At 42.4% G+C, this 19054-nt stretch overlaps 2 protein-coding genes across 3 annotated transcripts; one reads left to right on the top strand and one right to left on the bottom strand.

Annotated features, from left to right (window-relative positions):
• Positions 1-113: 113 nt before the first annotated feature.
• Positions 114-6818, bottom strand: LOC307035332 (cytosolic sulfotransferase 3-like). 2 transcript variants are annotated; one of them, XM_079674504.1, is made up of 8 exons: positions 6662-6818; positions 5889-6021; positions 5664-5786; positions 1430-1530; positions 1178-1304; positions 980-1077; positions 718-892; positions 114-616 (listed from the first exon to the last, which is right to left on the bottom strand). In XM_079674504.1, exons 1-8 carry the CDS (start codon positions 6680-6682, stop codon positions 504-506), a joined length of 891 nt encoding a protein of 296 aa, XP_079530630.1. In that variant the 5' UTR covers positions 6683-6818; the 3' UTR covers positions 114-503. The 2 variants fall into 2 exon arrangements, 1 of the variants encoding a protein (XP_079530630.1); XR_013807067.1 differs by lacking the exons at positions 114-616; positions 718-892; positions 980-1077; ... (2 more) ...; positions 5889-6021; positions 6662-6818 and adding an exon at positions 1821-3739.
• A 1370-nt stretch (positions 6819-8188) lies between these two features.
• Positions 8189-18679, top strand: wdr46 (WD repeat domain 46). The gene is made up of 14 exons (XM_079674503.1): positions 8189-8325; positions 9372-9536; positions 10230-10310; positions 10400-10512; positions 10642-10729; positions 11156-11217; positions 11963-12067; positions 12187-12337; positions 13072-13307; positions 15398-15551; positions 16528-16675; positions 17593-17783; positions 17896-18009; positions 18106-18679. Exons 1-14 carry the CDS (start codon positions 8269-8271, stop codon positions 18223-18225), a joined length of 1785 nt encoding a protein of 594 aa, XP_079530629.1. The 5' UTR covers positions 8189-8268; the 3' UTR covers positions 18226-18679.
• Positions 18680-19054: the final 375 nt, after the last annotated feature.

The raw sequence follows: 19054 nt of genomic DNA, 5'->3' as shown, positions 1-19054 counted from the left end.
CATAACGTTTTAGTTTTTAATTAAGTGCCAGTCTCTTTCTTGCTTGTCCTGTATCTCTGTTTTTTATTATTTATTTAACGTCTCGGAAGAAGACGAAAACTGAATGAACCACATGAATGAGCTGTTGTTTAATTACAAATATACAAATATCTTATACAAAACAATACAGTTATCCCAATTATGCACAAAGCACAGCTGGACGATGAGAACAATAAATTCCATACTAGGTTGAATATGACTTTCTTTAACATGTGCTATAGTATTGTTTTTTTTTTTAAATGTTCTTTTATGGTAGTTCTGTTAAGGCTTTGGGATTAATAATGATAAATGTGAGGCTCTTTATCATGCAATAATAATCCTGGAAATGTGTAAAGCCTCATGTATAATAAACATAGATTGTACGGTTCTACTATAAGAGTACATATATTTTGATTGTCTTACGGAGAAGACACATGTCCATTCAGTCATTGATCCCCAAAAATACACAGCCCGTCCAGTTCTGTTCAAACTTTAGTGCGGAACTGAAGTGTTGCATCCTTCATCTTTTTCTTGTAGTCTTCATCAAATTGTTCACTCTGGGCCACAGTGAAATGGTTCTTCCAGTCACCAACTTTCCCTGCAGAACCACGGAGAATAAATCAGATGTTTTAGCTCAAAGTGGAGATGTGATTAGCTTTTTCTCATCACATACTTGTCGGTATTTATTCATCAATTCACCTTTTCTCATGAAAGGAGAAATCTTGAAATCCATAACTGGGTTCGTAGAATAGTTTGCCATGTCGTCCTTTTTCATATTGTCAAACTGCACCCCCCCTGTAACCTTCATCTTGTCCTCTGCAGAAGGAGACAAACCAAGAAAGCTGCAGAGTTTGTCTATTTCCCGTCCAGTATCCTGTAAACACAGTGGTCAGTTCATCGTCTCATTGTTATGCTCGAGAAGAAAGGTAGCCTGAATAGCAACACCTAATAACTACATTACCTCAATCATGTCTTCATAGAACATGTAATGGATTTTTGGATAACTCTCTTTCTTTTTCCACCAGTCGTTCACATGGTCGTACCACGATCCAAACACCACTGATCCCACAGAAGGGCACATACAAATATGTCAGTATTTTTCAGTAGTAATCTTTGCATTTGATCCAAGCCTATTATTATTATTGTATTTCATACATACTCTTTCCCTCCATGAATCTCTGGAAGAAGTTGCTCCAATCTCCAGGCTCTGGCTGAGCTAGGTTCATGCGGTCAAAGTGAAAATAAGACACCATGTTGTCTTTGGCATTGCGGGCAACGTAGACCATCTGAAGAATCATGAAAAATGTAAAGATCATAAGACCGATAATAGATGAGGCATAATATAGTTTTAGATGTCTGTTGTTGTTCTACTGCTTCTCTTTGTTGCAAAAAAAATACACAAACTACTGACCCTGCAGTTTTGTTCCCAAAAGGATTTAGGCACAAACTGGACCGGAAGGTGAGTTTTGATGAGTCGAGGAGATGTGGGGAGGTTGTCCGCCAGATCTTTTCCTGTATGAAGAAAGATGAAGTGAACCCAGCCCTGATGCTGTAAACTTCTGTTAAGTAATTAATGGTTACTCGATTGCTACAGTGAGGTACATTCTGTGTCTTGTGACTAACAAAAAGCATTTGAACCTTGCACATACAATGATAATGTTTAAAAAGTCAACAAAGGAGTTCAAGAACACACACACAATATGTTACGGTGGGTGAAGCAAGCAGGACCCAAATGCAGATTACACTGATATTGCCTCTATTTCAAGGATAAAATAACAACTTGGACAAAACAGAACACTCACCGGTGAACTCAGGCACAAACAAAAGACGAACAGACACTGAACACAGGAAGAGACAAGACTAACTACAGGGAGGGGTAATCACAAGACGAGAAACAGCCGGGCAGGGGAGGAGAAATACATGGGCCACAGGTGAACACAATCAGACAACTAGACACACCAGGGAAACTAACGACAAGAGGAAAAACACAGGGAAAAGGACCAGACAATATACCAAGAGGAAAACATGACAGGGAGAACAGCAAAACACCCAAAACAAGACATACAAAATGTGACATAACACAATAATCATAACAGAACCCCCCCCCTCAAGGGACGGATTCCAGACGTCCCTAAAAAAAAAAGACCCACAAAAGTCCAAAACCTCAAGCAGGGTGGGTGGAGGGGGTCCGGAGGAAGGACGCATCACTAGGCCACCGGGGTGGGTGGAGGGGGTCAGGAGGACGGGATTTTGGGCTGACAGACCAGGAGCACAGCGGAGGACCCGGAAGGGATCTCGGGCGGACGGCCCGGGGGCAAGGCAGAAACCGATAAGGGGGACTCGTGCGGACGGCCCGGGGGCAAGGCAGAGTCCAAGGTAGGGGACTCGGGCGGACGGCCCGAGGGCAAGGCAGAGTCCAAGGTGGGGGTCTCGGGCGGACAGCCCGGGGGCAAGGCAGAGTCCATGGTGGGGCGAAGGCCACAGCAGGCGAACTCAGGGGGCCGAGCATGAGGGCGAAGGCAGCGGCAGGAAGAGTCAGGGGGCCGGGCCCGAGGGCGAAGACCAGACAGCTCCGGAGGCCGGGCAGGACCCGGTGTCGGCCGAACAGGAACCGGAGCCGGTGGGACAGGCTTCGGCAGGATCCTCCACGGAAGAGGACCAGGAGTTGGCAGGACCCCCAGCGAGACAGGTGATGGTGGGGCCTCCAACGGAACAGGACAAGGGGTTGGCAGGACCCCCGGCAGAAGAGTAGTCGGCCGGACCCCCAACGGGACAGGACATAGGATTGGCAGGTCCCCCGGCAGGAGAGTAGTCGGCGGGACCTCCAACGGGACTGGACATGGAGCTGGCAGGACCCCCAGCGGAACCTCCAATGGAACAGGACATAGGATTGGCAGGACCCTCGGCAGAAGAGTAGTCGACGGGACCCCCAACAGGACATGGAGTTGGCAGGACCCCCGGCAGGAGAGTAGTCGGCGGGACCCCCAACAGGACAGGATATAGGGTTGGCAGGACCCCCGGCAGGAGAGTAGTCGGCGGGACCCTCAACTGGACAGGACATAGGGTTGGCAGGACCCCCGGCAGAAGAGTAGTCGGCGGGACCCCCAACGTGACAGGACATGGGATTGGCAGGACCCCCGGCAGGAGAGTAGTCGGCCGGACCCCCAACGGGACAGGACATAGGATTGACAGGACCCCCGGCAGGAGAGTAGTCGGCGGGACTTCCAACGGGACTGGACATGGAGCTGGCAGGACCCCCAGCGGAACCTCCAATGGAACAGGACATAGGATTGGCAGGACCCTCGGCAGGAGAGTAGTCGGTGGGACCCCCAACTGGACAGGACATAGGGTTGGCAGGACCCCCGGCAGGAGAGTAGTTGGCGGGACCCCCAACGGGAGAGGACACAGGATTGGCAGGACCTCCAACGGCACGGGACATAGGGTTGGCAGGACCCCCGGCAGAAGAGTAGTCGGCGGGGCCTCCAATGGCAAAGGACACAGAGTTGGCAGGACCCCTGGCAGAAGAGCAGTCGGCGAGACCCCCAACGGGACAGGACATAGGGTTGGCAGGACCCCCGGCAGAAGGGTAGTCGGCGGGACCCCCAACGGGACAGGACATGGAGTTGGCAGGACCCCCAGCGGAACCTCCAACGGCACTTCAGTAGGGACTTGAGTTGGGACTTGAGTAGGAACTCCAGGTAGGGACTGGAGAGGGGACTGGAGAGGGGACTGGAGAGGGCTTGAGAGAGGACTCGAGAGAGGACTCGAGAGGTGACTTGAGAGGGGACTCGAGAGGGGACTCGAGAGGGAACTCGAGAGGGAACTCGAGAGGTGACTCGAGAGGAAACTCGAGAGGGAACTCGAGAGGGAACTCGAGAGGGAACTCGAGAGGGAACTCGAGAAGAAACTGGAGAGGGGACTCGAGCTGTGACTAGAGAAGGGACTAGGGGAGGGACTAAGGGAGGGACTTGAGTAGGGACAAGAGAAGGGACTTGAGATGGGACTAGAGTTGGTACTTGAGAAGTTACTAGAGAAGTGACTAGAGGTGGGACTGGAGAAGGGACTAGAGAAGGGACTAGAAACGGGGCTAGGGAAGTGACCTGAGGAGGAACTAGGGAAGTGACCTGAGGAGGGACTAGAGGAGGGACTTGGGAACGGACTAGAGGAGGGACTAGAGAGGTGACTCGAGAAGAGACTAGAGAGGGGACCAGAGAAGGGACTAGAGAAGGGACTTGAGTTAGGACTCGAGAAGAGAAGGGACCAGAAATGGGACTAGAGATGGGACTATGGCAGCTGGGGCCAGAGCTGGGTCTGGAACCATGGCCGCTGGGGCCGGAACTGGGGCCGGGACCATGGCTGCCGGGGCCAGAACTAGGTCTGGAACCATGGCTGCTGGGGCCAGAACTGGGGCCGGAACCATGGCTGCTGGGGCCGGAACCATGGCTGCTGGGGCCGGAACCATGGCTGCTGGGGCCGGAACCATGGCTGCTGGGGCCGGAACCGGGGCCGGAACCATGGCCGCTTGGGCCAGAACTGGTTCTGGAACCATGGTTGCTGGGGCCAGAACTTGGGCCGGAAACATGGCTCTTGGGGCTCGGGCTGCTTGCCTGGCCTTGCGACTTCTTCTTTTAGGAGCCGTTTGGAGGCTTCGTGGACCTCCAAAAGCCAGACGAGTTCCAGAGAACGGCTCCTGGACAGGAGCAGGAGCTGGGGCAGAAGCAAGGGTTGACTCCAAACGGACCACACCGATGCATGTGGTGTCATAAAGGGAATTTGGAGGCAGAGAGCTAGCATGCCTGAGGCTAGCAGGCAGGGGATAACACACCGAGAGGAACTCCAAAATCCAGCCAGGTAAGAATCTCACCAAGCCTGGTTTCTCCATAGTTATCTGGTGCGCCTTTGCCAGAGCAGCCTCTCGCTGCTGAACCCCGGACGCTCCCATCCATCGATCAGAGCAGGTAGCCAAAGAAAAGGTAAAATCCAACAATTCCTGCTCAAAAGGATCTGCTGGGCCCATATTTGGTTGGTTCGAACTGTTACGGTGGGTGAAGCAAGCAGGACCCAAATGTAGATTACACTGATATTGCCTTTATTTCAAGGATAAAATAATAACTTGGACAAAACAGAACACTCACCGGTGAACTCAGTCACAAACAAAAGACGAACCAACACTTAACACAGGAAGAGACAAGACTAAATACAGGGGGAGGTAATCACAAGACGAGAAACAGCCGGGCAGGGGAGGAGAAACACAAGGGCCAGAGGTGAACACAATCAGACAATTAGACACACCAGGGAAACTAACGACAGGAGGAAAAACACAGGGAAAAGGACCAGACAATATACGAAGAGGAAAACATGAGAGGGAGAACAGCAAAACACCCAAAACAAGACATACAAAACGTGACATAACACAATAATCGTAACAAAATATAACTTTTCTTCTGAATCTCTTAGGGCTGGTCGATAAAGCATTGGCTTTTTATAATCTTCATGTGTGGCGTCAGCCTATAGTCAGTGAAGGGATGTTGAGTTTTTTGCAAGCTGCAATTTCACCGCTAAATGCCACTAAATACAATACAACTTTAAATTAGAGTTTTTTATGTTCGTTAATAATGTTAAGTATATTTGATTGTCTGTTGAACCTGAAAGATGAGGCGGGAAGAATATCTCCAAGAAAGGCACCCTGTCATAGATTGGGACGGATGTCTGGCGCTCTTGCTGACCAAAATACAGCAGGTCCAGAATGTAGGAGGCCCAGGTGGTTCCTGACATACACACAGAGAGACAGAGTAAACTAAACAATCTCCACTCATTATCTTTATACACACATGTTATGAGGCCTTTAATCTAGCTGTTCAAGCACTGACCTGCTTTGGGGTATGTTGCAATAAGTATATCATCGGGCCTGGCCTGAAAGTTTTGGATGTTCTCCCAGTTGTCTGTGAAAAAGTTGATCATTGGAACTCCATGGAAATCAAACAGTTCTGGTCGGGGGGGTGCCTCCATGTGTAAAAAAGAAATACAAATAATCAAAACATACAGTTCATTTGGTCATTTTTATAATAGTAATTAAACAGTAGAGAAAGAAATAGAGAAATGTAAAATTACAAAAGTGTGCTGACAGATTCTGATATAAATGCTGCTGGTTACTCTGCTGCATATCTGACATTTTTTTCTTCTACTTATTTTTTTTCCTTCTTACTTTGCTTCCTCTCTCTTCTCGTTACATAACTTTCTCAACTGTTATTGGAACCTTTGTCCCGGATATGAAATCGGCTTGCAGCCCCTCCACCCAGTTTTTCTCAATCACTTTTGATCATTTTTTTAAACAGTCTTAACATTTCCTATATTATGAGTGGCATTTTCTCAATTGCTTGGACTTTAAAACATTACTACTAAAAAGGTAGTTACTCACGCAAAATATGTGAGGCTTTAAAACCTAGTTTTTGAAAAGAAAAACCCCACCAGTGCTGTTAAACACAGAAATTCGTGTTAAAAAGTGAATGAATGCGTGAAACCTTTGCATGCATTTGTCATTCTTCCCACCATTACATGTCAAACAAGAAAATGAACCTTATTTAAATGTAAAACCACAATATAGCTCTTAGAAAAATGACTTTAGATGAATTTGAAGAAATACCTTGTACTGATCTAATGACATGGTGAATGCTGCTGGTTACTCCGCTATATATCTGAAACGTTTCTGTTCTCCTGCTGAAGCCTTTCCCTTTTTGCATTCCTGTCTCTTCTCACACTACACAGCATTACATTGGAGGCAGAGTCCCAGATATGATTTGGTCTTCTGGCCACTCCCCTTTCCCCTATATAAAAGCCAACGTTTTAAATCCTTCAAGGATTTTACTTCCACGCCCTGATTCAGGGGTGTGTTTAAACTCTCAAACACAAATACAAGGTTTCCCATTCAAAGCACAACAAAGACTGTCAATGTTGGAAATATAAACACATTACCAGGGGGGTCAAAGTGTTTAACATTCCCCCTGCCTTGCCCCTCAATAAGTTCCCACCTATAGGTCCATGACTCTTAATGTTTTTACCATGTGTCAAATGTTTTATTTTTTTCCAAAAGCGTTGGGCTTGAAACTACTTCATCTACATTTAAAACATTTCAGCCCCTTGGGAATTGTTGTGTTTATGGGTTCAACTCAAAACATATGGCATTCCTTTGACAAGAACAATAGACTTTCTTTCTTTTAGTCACATTCTTCTTACATCGCATATAGCGCTGTCTGGCAAATGAAAAACACATATCCTAGAGAGAATGGATGTCTTATGCACCGAATCACAACAAACAAGAAGTTGAGGAAGTGTTTGAGGGGAAGGAAGGAAACGGTTGCACTGCTTTTGCCATTAAATTAATATTTTTTTTTTGCGGATAAGCACATTATGTTTTGAATTCAAATACATCATTTACAATTTTCAGTTGAATGCAGAATTCCCTTTCTCATGTTTGAAAAGGGATAGAAAAAGTGAAATGTGACCAACAGTGGATAAGTTGGCCCAATAGTCAAGTTTGTACATGTTTTGACATACAGTAATGCTGCCCTGAAGCTGCAGTGGTTATCAGGGTTTGCCATTTTAAATCTTCTCACTGTATTGACTTAAACTGCATTGCAGAACACCCAGCACTGCAGGCTATAGCCCACTTACTATAATGCATCATAAAAGGTGGAGAAAGTCTCCTGAAAAAGCTTGTAAGTTGACCTTTAGTTGCTATTGAGTTGTCAACTACTATTTCCCTATTTAAAAACAGACTCCCTATCAAAGAAATATGAATGCAAAAAAGTTGTGTATGCGTAGCATTTCTGGCATTTCAACAAATTAAAAACGATATATATAATATATGTTAAAGGTAAATAGAAAGACTAAACCATTTAAAAGACAAGAGAGAAAAAAACGAAATAAGCCTTTACCTATTCCTGGTGGGAAACACATATTAAGTTCAGTCTTTGCTTTAAAGTTTTTTTACATGATTGTTTCTCTCTTTTATTTCTGACTTGTTTTGATTTTTCTCTGTCTTGATTTTCAGCATTTATTGGCAGCCTACTCCTATTCTTCATTACTTTTGTTCTAGAAAGCTCCCCACCATAATTGGTTGAACTACAACTTTCCTGTTTTGATTATATTCTGTAAGAAAATTGCTGAATAAAAAAATACTAAACAATGTTTAGCAGGACGTGACGTAATCAGAAGTGAGGTCACAGGAACTGAAAAACATATACAACAAAGATGGCGGCCACCAGTGAGGTAGTGGTGAATCCAGCACACGTGGACAAAACGAAGAAGGTAACTGCGAATAAGTTGTTTGTGACATAGTTAAACTTTGAATAACGTCATCTGAGAAAGACCTTGACGTTTTAAAACAAAACTAACACACTCAATGTAGTGATAGTTTTTCTAACACTACGCAATTAATGCAAGCAGCGTGTGTGTGAGTTTGCGGGTTTTTTCGTGAGGCGAGATTACCCTTTTTTATATTTTCACAGATAAATAAACCCACATCGGAACCATGTATACTGGACTTGCATTCGGATAGTTCGTTATAAATGTTCTGAAAAAAGCGTGCACAATACGTGTACACTTTGAGGTTAATTTGCACAGGAGAACATAGGACTGTTCACACTTTTTGGGTGTAATGCTACAAGTGCTGCAGTTTGGACCTGCGACACGCTTAATATTAGTAATAATGAAGAATAATAATAAGGCAAGTGCTGCTTCCGCTTTGCAGAAGCTTGGCATAGTTCCTGCACTAGTTGTCCCGAACATATTGTAAGCATATATGTACATGTCAGAATCAGAAATCCTTTATTAGTCCCACAGCGGGGAAATGTACAGTATTACAGCAAAAAGTGGCATAGCACGAGAAAAAGGCATGCATTTATAAAGATACGCTAACTTATTAAACATAGAGAAGAAAACAACACATTATTAAAAATAGAGCTATTTAGTACACATCAATGGCTTAAAACGAGGAGCAGCAACTTAAAATAGTTGGTGACTTCGATATAATTATGTGTTGAGACATTATTAAAAAAAATGTTGGGACCTTTATAACAATAAAGGTGATCATTGCACAGTATTGAAAGAAAAGTGACTATATTGCACATTGCAGGTTTAAAGCACTAGTCAATATCGTGTGGTGGTCTACAAAGGGAGACATGAACTGTAGACAGTAAGCATGTATATTTTGCGGGGGCACCTAAAACCGTAGCAGTATCTGAAAAAGGGTCCCTACCTCTTCTAACAAAGTGACTCCAATGTACACTAAACTCTCTGTCTTGTTGTTAACATCGCTTTTGCAAACCTGTTTCCGCTTTGCTCCTCTTAAACAGCCCCCTGCTCGATACTGGGATGAGCCGCAGGAGGGGAAGGATGAAAACAAAGTTGGAAAAGATGGAGAACAGACTGGAGAGACTCTGCCACAGAAACACGTCGAGAAAGCAAAGAAAAGAAAGAACGATGAGGATCGAGGAGATGCAAAGAAGTTCATCTCAGGGGTAAGTCAATACAAGTAATAATAAAGCTTTTTGTATATATCACATTTGCTACAGGAGATGCAGTTAAAAGTGATATTCAAAAAAAGGAAGAAACAAAGTGCAAATACTATTTGACAAAGCAATGCCGTTAAATGATAAATACATTTGACGTTTTAGTTAAAAGGCAAGCTAGCAGAGATCGATGGATTGTTTTGGAAGATCTCCTGATATAAACACAAATAATTGTCGTGTCACTCCGAGAAGTGGGAAATATATCCACGGATTATCACAGGAATGTACATTCTGAATCGTAAATTAAAATACAAACTATTCATCCCTAGAGAAATTGTTTATCAGCAGTTGCAATACAAAGTCGGGGGGGGAGGGAGGGGAAGCAGGTTTAAAAAGAAAAAAGTTGTAATTTGAAAATACATACGATGTGCATAATGTTGGGTCAGTTCAAAGGGATTGCTTATAGATGTGTATTTACAGTAGCACATATATACTAAAGGTAAGTTGGAATTTGTTTACTTATTTTTTAATAACAGGGCAAAACAACATGCTTAAATATATATTTCCAATATAGCATATCATTGATCTGAATGAAAGTAGAAGTACTTTTGTAACTGGGGTCTATTTCTGATTCTATATCAATATATCTCCCAGCTCTAAAAGACGTTCCCTTCATTTGTATGCTTTTTCCTACTCTCTCAGAAACCTGACCCTTTCCCTGGGCCTGCACACATTTCTAAAGACAGGATGCAGAAGTTCAAGAGGAGAGATAAAACTAAGAAGGTAAGGTAATCTTTTTGACACGTTGGTAAATAAAAGGAGTTATCCGTTGCTACTAGCTATTCAAGGATCCTCTATTGTTCTCGCTCTAGATTCCCCGGCAGCATTACAAGCTGAAAGACATGATGGCTCGCTCTGATGAAGTTTCGGAAATGGCCCAGAAGCAAGCTGCTCGGATTGACCTCCTACTCCCAGAGGATGCTGGGTAATTTCCTCTAAATGTTGACTGGCTGCTCTGGCTTCAGTATATAATGTGACAGAGATGCAATTTGATAAATGTCACTTCAAGCCTTTGTTTAAAATCATGATTGTGACATTTTCCTTTCAATCTCAGGTTTCTAGAAGGAGATGAAGATGAGGACACGTGCACAATCTCTCAGGAAGATATTTCAGATGCTGTTGATATAACCTCTGCGTCAAAGGTGGGACATTAACTGGACACTCCTGACATTTAAGTGATGGGGCCTTTTGTGATAACACAAGCAGCCTCTCTATACCTTGTTCAGGCCACATGTTACTGTTTTTATTTTATCTTTTTAAATATAGCTATTTTTTAACTGATCTTACTGGGATACAATAAGCTGCAAATAGTAAAGGTCATCCCCAACTTATTGTATTAATATGGATAATGTGTTAGGCATTACAACCCTTGTTAACTTCAGCACTATTTCATTAACAAGAATAAAATAAACAAAAAATACTGTATGTTCAGGAGGTTACAAGATTGTGTTAATTATTTGTATATTTAGTTTCAAAAACAATTTAATGAAGATATGTGCAGGTTAGATGTTGTTCCCCTGGATGAGACCTTCCATTGATTTGTGTTTCCTCTCTCACTTTTTTCTCAGTATTTTGATCTGAAACTGTCTCAGTTTGGACCATATCGACTGGATTACAGCAGGACTGGACGGTCAGTATCTCACTCTCTATGCCTGTTCAAACCATGTTTAAAGTGTCTGTCTAAGGGCTGCTGCGAATGAGGCGAGTCCGTCAGCTCAGCAATAGGAGAAGATAAACTCCAAATGTTTTTCTATCTAAACCCACATTATCTGATTTTTTGCCTCTTTGGATTAGAAGCCATTAACTGAACATATGTTCAACTAATAATGCATATTTGCTCATTTTGTGTCCATCTGACGAATATTTGCTCTCATTATTAGTTCTGTTTTGTAAATATCTGGCTCCCTACCTGCTAACTGCTCGGCTGTGTTTACCTGATAGTGTTAACATTGTCTGACATGCTGGGCAGGAAATGTACAGTGAGTTTCTCAGAGCTTTTTCACTGAAAACAACTACCAGTTTTGCCTAAAAACTCCTTATGAGAGTGTTGAGACTCGACCAAGACAATCCTGATTCGGTTTGTAAAACTAAAATGATAAAAATACATCTATTTAAAAAAATGTTTTGGCGGGAGATTACTTGTACCCATACTGAGTTTGTTGTATTCTGCATAAACTGTAAAGCCGCTTCATGCAAACCTGTGACTTGGGCTATATAAACGCAATGAAATATTTAAAAACATTCTGTAGAGCTGAGGAAACTGCAGACTTGAACTTTCTGTAGCTTTATCATTCAAGGCGAGTCCTTCCAATTTATAACGAAATATTGATTGAATGTTTGTGCATTTTGTTCACAGTGTGTTTTCTTTGTTTCAGACATCTGCTGCTCGGTGGAAGGAGAGGCCATATTGCTTGTATAGACTGGCAGACCAAACGGCTAATGTGTGAGATAAACGTGATGGAGTCCATCAATGATGTAAAGTAAGTCATACGCCTCACATTGTGCTGAGCTACACAGCGCACTTTGTACAACGCAATAATAGTTGACTTAACTGTAAAACATCTTTCCTCTAAACACAAACATTTCTGCTTTTATCAAGGTGGCTCCACAGTGAGGCCATGTATGCGGTGGCTCAGAAGAAGTGGCTCTATATCTACGACTCCAATGGCATCGAGCTCCACTGCATCCGCAAATTTAACGACGTCCTTCGAATGCAGTTCCTCCCATACCACTTTTTGCTAGCAACAGTGGTGAGTTGATTCAACCTGTTCGTCCAGGTCATTTACACAAGCTATTGCATTTTACTTTGGAAGTATTACCACAATTACAAAAGCTTGCCAACCTGTTTGTCATGTATCATCGTTCAATAGATTTTTTATATTTCTTCTTTATTCAACCAGGTTAAATACTCAATAAGACTCAAATCTATTTTTCAAGAGAGACCTGGCCATGAAGACAAGTTATCAGACGCTATAAAAGAGTTCAATCAATATCAAGTAGTTTCCAAACTATGTAGAGCAGGCGTTTTTACACTTTGAGGCCCCCTATCGATAAGCAGTCGGATTGTTTAAGCCATCTATTGGTTAAATTTGACCAAATCGTTAACAGTATGACATCTTGTACTCGATTACTTTGATAATGAAAGAAAACATAGCAAAATAATAATGATTCGTAGACAAATTTCTTATGATTTCTATGCAGTTTTGTGGATGTTTCTTTGGAAATAATTGTATCGCTGCGAAGTTTAGACACTAGGTGTTTTAAAGTTCCTTACTGAGCTAAGTGTGTTTATAAGCAGGGTATATTACAATAAGTTACTCGGTATCCACCGGCCCCTTTCATCTGTTTTTTTGCCTCACATATCTCTCTCAAACATTTGTGTAAAGTAAAATATGAAATGTAAAAGCAATCCCCTACTTGTAACCCTAACCCTAATTCACTCAAATCAATCTGCTCTCACAAACCTTCCTGTTCTCGCCCTCAGAGTGCCACAAGCTTCCTGCAGTACCTGGATGTGTCTGTTGGAAAGGAAGTGGCAGCCATCAACACCAAGACTGGCCGGCTGGACGTGATGTGCCAGAACCCTCAAAATGCCATCGTCCACCTCGGCCACTCCAACGGCACAGTCACCCTGTGGTCGCCCAATCAGAAAGAAGCTCTCGTCAAGATGCTCTGTCACCAGGGGGCCGTGCGCTCTGTGGCTGTAGACAAGACGGGCACGTGAGTCTAAACATGACACTTTAATGTCAAATATGGATTTTCTTTAGAGGAAGATTTGGATAAGTGATTATATTTTGTAGAGGTTGTTCGCAGTCAATTGCAGTAGAAACATCATCATGAAAGGTTTTGGGGGTTGTTGGAGAAGCGTAATGCCCAGCCTCCACTCAACCATCGCCCTGTTTAAATCCATGTGCATCCCCACTAGGGCTGTCCCGAATACCATTTTTCAGGCTCTGGGGGGGGGGGCGTAGTAATCAGCAGCGAACCACTTCAACACGTGTATTTCGGTGTATTCACGGCATTCATTTTGTTATTCTACAGTATTGTTGTTTTATAGTTATTTGTTAATGTAACCCAATTTGTGTTCTTTGAAATTGAAAAGGATATCGCATTGTGTTTGTTACTTTCGTTGCAGTTGTATATGTCTTAAGTGTAACTTGGCTTGGCTTCCTATTTATGGACATGCTTTTATTTTTGAAGGAGAGTTAGCGTAGTTGACAGGAAGTTGTTGTTGCATTGGAAACAACGTGACGGAGATTAAGGGAGAAAAGTAATATCTACATATAAAGACGGAGAAAGTAAACGATAACGTGTATGGGGGAAAAAAACAAAAAACGAATTTCCGAATAACGAAATTGAAACGCGAATAGTACTCCAACGAACGAATATTCGGATATTCGGGCACAGCCCTAATCCCCACATCATAAATATGCTCTGTATTTCATTTCGAGCCCGTTAAATGTTTCAACTTCCATCTTTTGAAAATGTAAAATGTCTTTGTTATCATTGACAATATATTTTTCGTTTTTTTCAACCCACCACCTGGAGACACACTTATTTTTAAGGATTCAGTTTTATACTTGGCTTTGCATCGTGCCACAATCAATATTTTTATGATGTAGCTTGCGTTTTCACCCACTAACCATAATTACAGTGATCTAAACAGACACCAGTTTGCAGGTAAATTAATGCATCTTTCAGATTCTGAGTATAATATTTTACGTTTTTATTAGGGCTCTCAAACGATTAAAAATTATAATCAGATTAATCACAGCTTAAAAATGTATTAATCATGATTTAATCACCATTCGAACTATGTCCAAAATATGCCATTTCTTTATGTATATTGTTGTGGGAATGGAAAGATAAATGAAAGAAGGCGGATATATCCATTTAACATACAATATGTATGTTTATTATAACATTGTTCTGTGTGTCAAAATGAAATACAGCCCACACACCTATCAATCATCAAACCGTGGGGTCTTATTTCATTACGTGTTGATTTCTATCAACACGTAATGTTGTATCGAAAAAAGTAAAAAAAAAAGTATTCTCCGTCGGGACTTCCTGCAACAACACCACACCGTTATCTTGATTCTGATTGGCCAGAAGACATTATCAAAGATGTTCTATTGAGAAGACGATCATTACGTGACAAGTTTTCAAAGCCGTTTCTAGTCTTCGGTATTTCCAGACAAGTGACTACTGAAATCAATCTTACTCACTGCTGTCTGTGCAATTTTATTCGGCGCGAGTTGGCGGACTTTATTTAGCTTACTTTAACATCATTTTTCATGGTGGGGCTAAGCCATTTGTTGGTATGCTGTAGCCTACCCCAGTGCTGCCACTGGTGGGATGTATGGGGCGGGCCATTCTGCTCATGCGTTAAATGCGTTAAATATTTTAACGCAATTAATTCAAACATTTTATTATCGCCGTTAACGACAGCATTAGTTTTTATTAAAGTACTTAGAATAGTACATGGTTTGTGTTAAGCTAATGTTATGATTGGAACTTCAGACGACTACAAAAACAAATAGATGATCATTTAATCTATCGATACACACAGTGAATAGCATGTTCTTTTTAATGCATCTTTCCGTTATAATAATCTTTGAATTGTGCATAGTGCTGGTGCTCCCAGGCAGAACTGTGGGTGTTTTGAAGTGAACAATTTGTAGAAGAAAGCCATACATGCTGAAATACTTTACAGTCAGGTTGAATAACTAATACATGTTTTGTTGTGAGCTGCAGTTTTCTGAATGTCCACCAGAGAGCAATCTTTCGTTGTGCTCTCCTCTTGGCAGATACATGGTGACATCTGGTATGGATAAAAAGCTGAAGGTATACGACATTAGAGCCTTCAAGCCCCTCAAGTCCTACTTCCTTCCTGCTGGAGCATCCTGTTTGTCCCTGAGCCAGAGGGGGCTGCTGTCGGCTGCCACTGGGGACATTGTTCAGGTCATTATCTGCACCATACTGCACAGATCCAGAGCTCTCATCGGAACATGATCAGGCCTTCACACAGGAAGTGATGCATTTGGTGTGGGTTATCATAAGTGAAAACGTCTGGTTATGATCAGCAGAAACATTTGTTCAGAGGCAAATGTTGTAATCACAGACATTCTAATTCACGGGAAACCTCACCCGGCCCCGGACACGGAAAGGATTGATAGATTGATAGCTCTTTTCACCAAATGAATGACATTGCTGGATGGCGACATGTTGTTGTACTTACTTAACCAAAATGTCCTTACAAAGTACGTTTCCTGTGAAGAGCAGTGCAATCTGGAGCTAATTTAAGACACAGTTCTGAGTCACATGTTGCATTCAATTAAAAGGAGATGTCAGCATGAATTTTGTTGAAAGAAAATACTGATTCCTTTTTATCTATAATTGGAAACTGTATATACATGTCACATGTTGTACTGCTTAGCTGACCTGTTCTGCAGCTGAACTCTGACTGACTGATTTCCTAAATTCTTAATTAATACCATTAATAAGGAACATTGTCCATTGAAGGAATCTAAAGTTTCCTTTTTGCTCTGTTCTAAGAGATTGTTCGGAAACTAGGGGACGTTTTGGGATAGGTAATCTAATCTAAGGGAAGTGTGTGTTCAAACAACACGAGACCTTTTTTTTTCTCCAAACTAGAAATGTTTCTGTCACATCAGCAAAACTCAGTTAAAAATAAACACGTGGAATGTTCCTGCTATGACAAGCCAAAAGGTCTGCTATGAACAAGGTCTGCTATGAACAAGGTCTGCAGTGACTTCTTCTGACCAAAGATAGAATTAAAAAAAAACTGCTGACATTTTGCACCTTGTGGCTATACATTACCTCTGACATTGCACAAAGTCATTTTGATAAAACATGCATAAGAGTGCAACTTTTGACCCTCCTATCACCTAATCTGTGTCTGAAACTCTCCCTGCAGGTGTACAGAGACGTGTGGAGCACTCCAGTCACTAAACCCTACATGGCTCACAGAGTTCAAAGAACAGTTTGGGGGATGCACTTCTGTCCTTTTGAGGATGTCCTCGGGGTGGGGCACGGAGAGGGTTTCACCAGCATGCTCATACCAGGTAAGACTGGATTTCGAATTATTCCTTATTTCAAATAAGCCTCAAAATGAGGATAGAGTGTGATGTAGGAAAATACACTGAACAAAAATATAAATGCAACACTTTTGTAGTGAGCACTTCTCCTTTGCCGAGATAATCCATCCCACCTCACAGGTGTGGCATATCAAGATGCTGATTAGACAGCATGATTATTGCACAGGTGTGCCTTAGGCTGGCCACAATAAGAGGCCACTCTGAAATGTGCAGTTTTGCTTTATTGGGGGGGGTCTGGGGGGTTCCGAAAACCAGTCAGTATCTGGTGTGACCACCATTTGCCTCACGCAGTGCAACACATCTCCTTCGCATAGAGTGGATCAGGTTGTAGATTGTGGCCTGTGGAATGTCGGTCCACTCCTCTTCAATGGCTGTGCGAAGTTGCTGGATATTGGCAGGAACTGGAACACGCTGTCGTATACGCCGATCCAGAGCGTCCCAAACATGCTCAATGGGTGACATGTTAGGGTTAGGGTTTAACCCTAGGGTTTTCGGATCCCCCCAGACCCCCCCAATAAAGCAAAACTGCACGTTTCAGAGTGGCCTTTAATTGTGGCCAGCCTAAGGCACACCTGTGCAATAATCATGCTGTCTAATCAGCATCTTGATATACCTGTGAGGTGGGATGGATTATCTCGGCAAAGGAGAAGTGCTCACTATCACAGATTTTTTCAGATTTGTGAACAATATTTGAGAGAAATTGTTATTTTGTGTATATAGAAAATGTTTTAGATCTTTGAGTATATTTCATGAAAAATGGGAGCAAAAAAAAAAGTGTTGCATTTATATTTTTGTTCAGTGTATTTGTTATGCTCAATGTGGCCCTGATGGGTTGAACCAATCGTATCAGCTGCCATTAATGAACTTTTTATCTATATTTACAGGTGCGGGAGAGCCCAACTTCGACGGTCTGGATTCAAATCCATATCGCAGTGCTAAGCAGAGGCAGGAATGGGAGGTTAAGGCCCTGCTGGAGAAGATCCACCCAGAGCTCATCACCCTCGACCCCACTGAGCTGGGACACGTGGACCAAGCCACCTTCCAGCAGAAGCACCAAGACAGGGTCCAAGCTCTGGTCAGTGTCTGGAACTATCCTATTAGCACACATTTGATTTTAGATCTGTTCATTTTATATACTGAGTCATAGTATGTATCCACCCTTCTAAAAGTCTGTTTTGTCTTCCTAGGGCTTTGATCCACTTGCCAAAGAAAAGTTTGTTCCCAGGTATAAGAAGAAGGGTCGTAGTTCTGCCGGCAGTATTGAAAGGCGCAAGAGACAAGTGGCTAATGAGGACCTGAGGGTAAGTAATCAGAGATATACGTTTGAGTGTGATCTTTCTGCTATATCTGCACTGTTTGGCTCATTTTTTGTTTCTTTTGACTTGATTACCCCTCAGGAGACAGTACAGCAATCTTCAGAGGACAAAATGAAGATTGAAAAAGAGAGAAAGGAGAGGGAGAAGAAGGAGGTGTCTTTATCGAGCAAGAAATCTGCTCTGGACAGATTCAAAAAATAAAAAGGCGGATCCTTTGTGCAACCCAAAACCCAGTGACATTCTGTGGGCGTGACCTTTGAACTTTACATAAAGGACAAATTGTATTGTACACATTACTCCACCGTGGGAACAGATCACGAGCTGTAGAAATTCTGGAGGCAGTCAGCTTAATAAAAACAAATTCTGTTGAATGGCACATCATCAGTAATCAATGTTGAGCACAGTGAAAGGGTAGTTCTATTTAGTGTCTGTAGCCTGAAGCACTTCCTGTCTACATGGCTGGATAATGTGAGTTGCCATGACTAGCATGGGTGTCAGCAAGAATTTGTGTCAAGTTGTATACTTCTCCTGATTAACACATTTTTCACAAATGTTTGACCTTCATTGCTTTGAAGGCTGAACTGTATGAGCGTTTGTCAAATGTTTTATATAAATATGTTCTAAAAAATAAACAACATGATGCCAAGCCTCTAAATTCAGTGTCGCTGGAGATTATGTCCGACTTTAAAATGTGCCATTCTGCTTAACATGTTTTCGGAATGCATTCTTCTTTATTCATATTGAGTCCCTCCCAAATTCTTCTGCAGCTGTATTTAGGCAAAGTCTGACCTACAGTCACTATTGGCAGCAAAAGCAACATACAAAAGAAATCTTGGTAAAGGACAAGAATGCATGAAATTTCATTTAAGGTTGTTGGAGTACACATGTGGACCTTGGGTATACAGTAATTGCTCAAGCAAAGTATTGTGATAACCAACCTTCTCTGTTAAACAATCAGTTGTGAATTAAAATGATATCTGAGTAGGCTAGCTTTTTAGAGTTTTTCATTCTCTGAACAAGGAGAATTTCT

Source organism: Notothenia rossii (genome assembly GCF_949606895.1).
Source record: "Notothenia rossii genome assembly, chromosome: 4".
Classification (NCBI taxonomy): Eukaryota; Metazoa; Chordata; class Actinopteri; order Perciformes; family Nototheniidae; genus Notothenia; species Notothenia rossii.
This window is presented reverse-complemented; position numbering and strand designations above follow the sequence as displayed.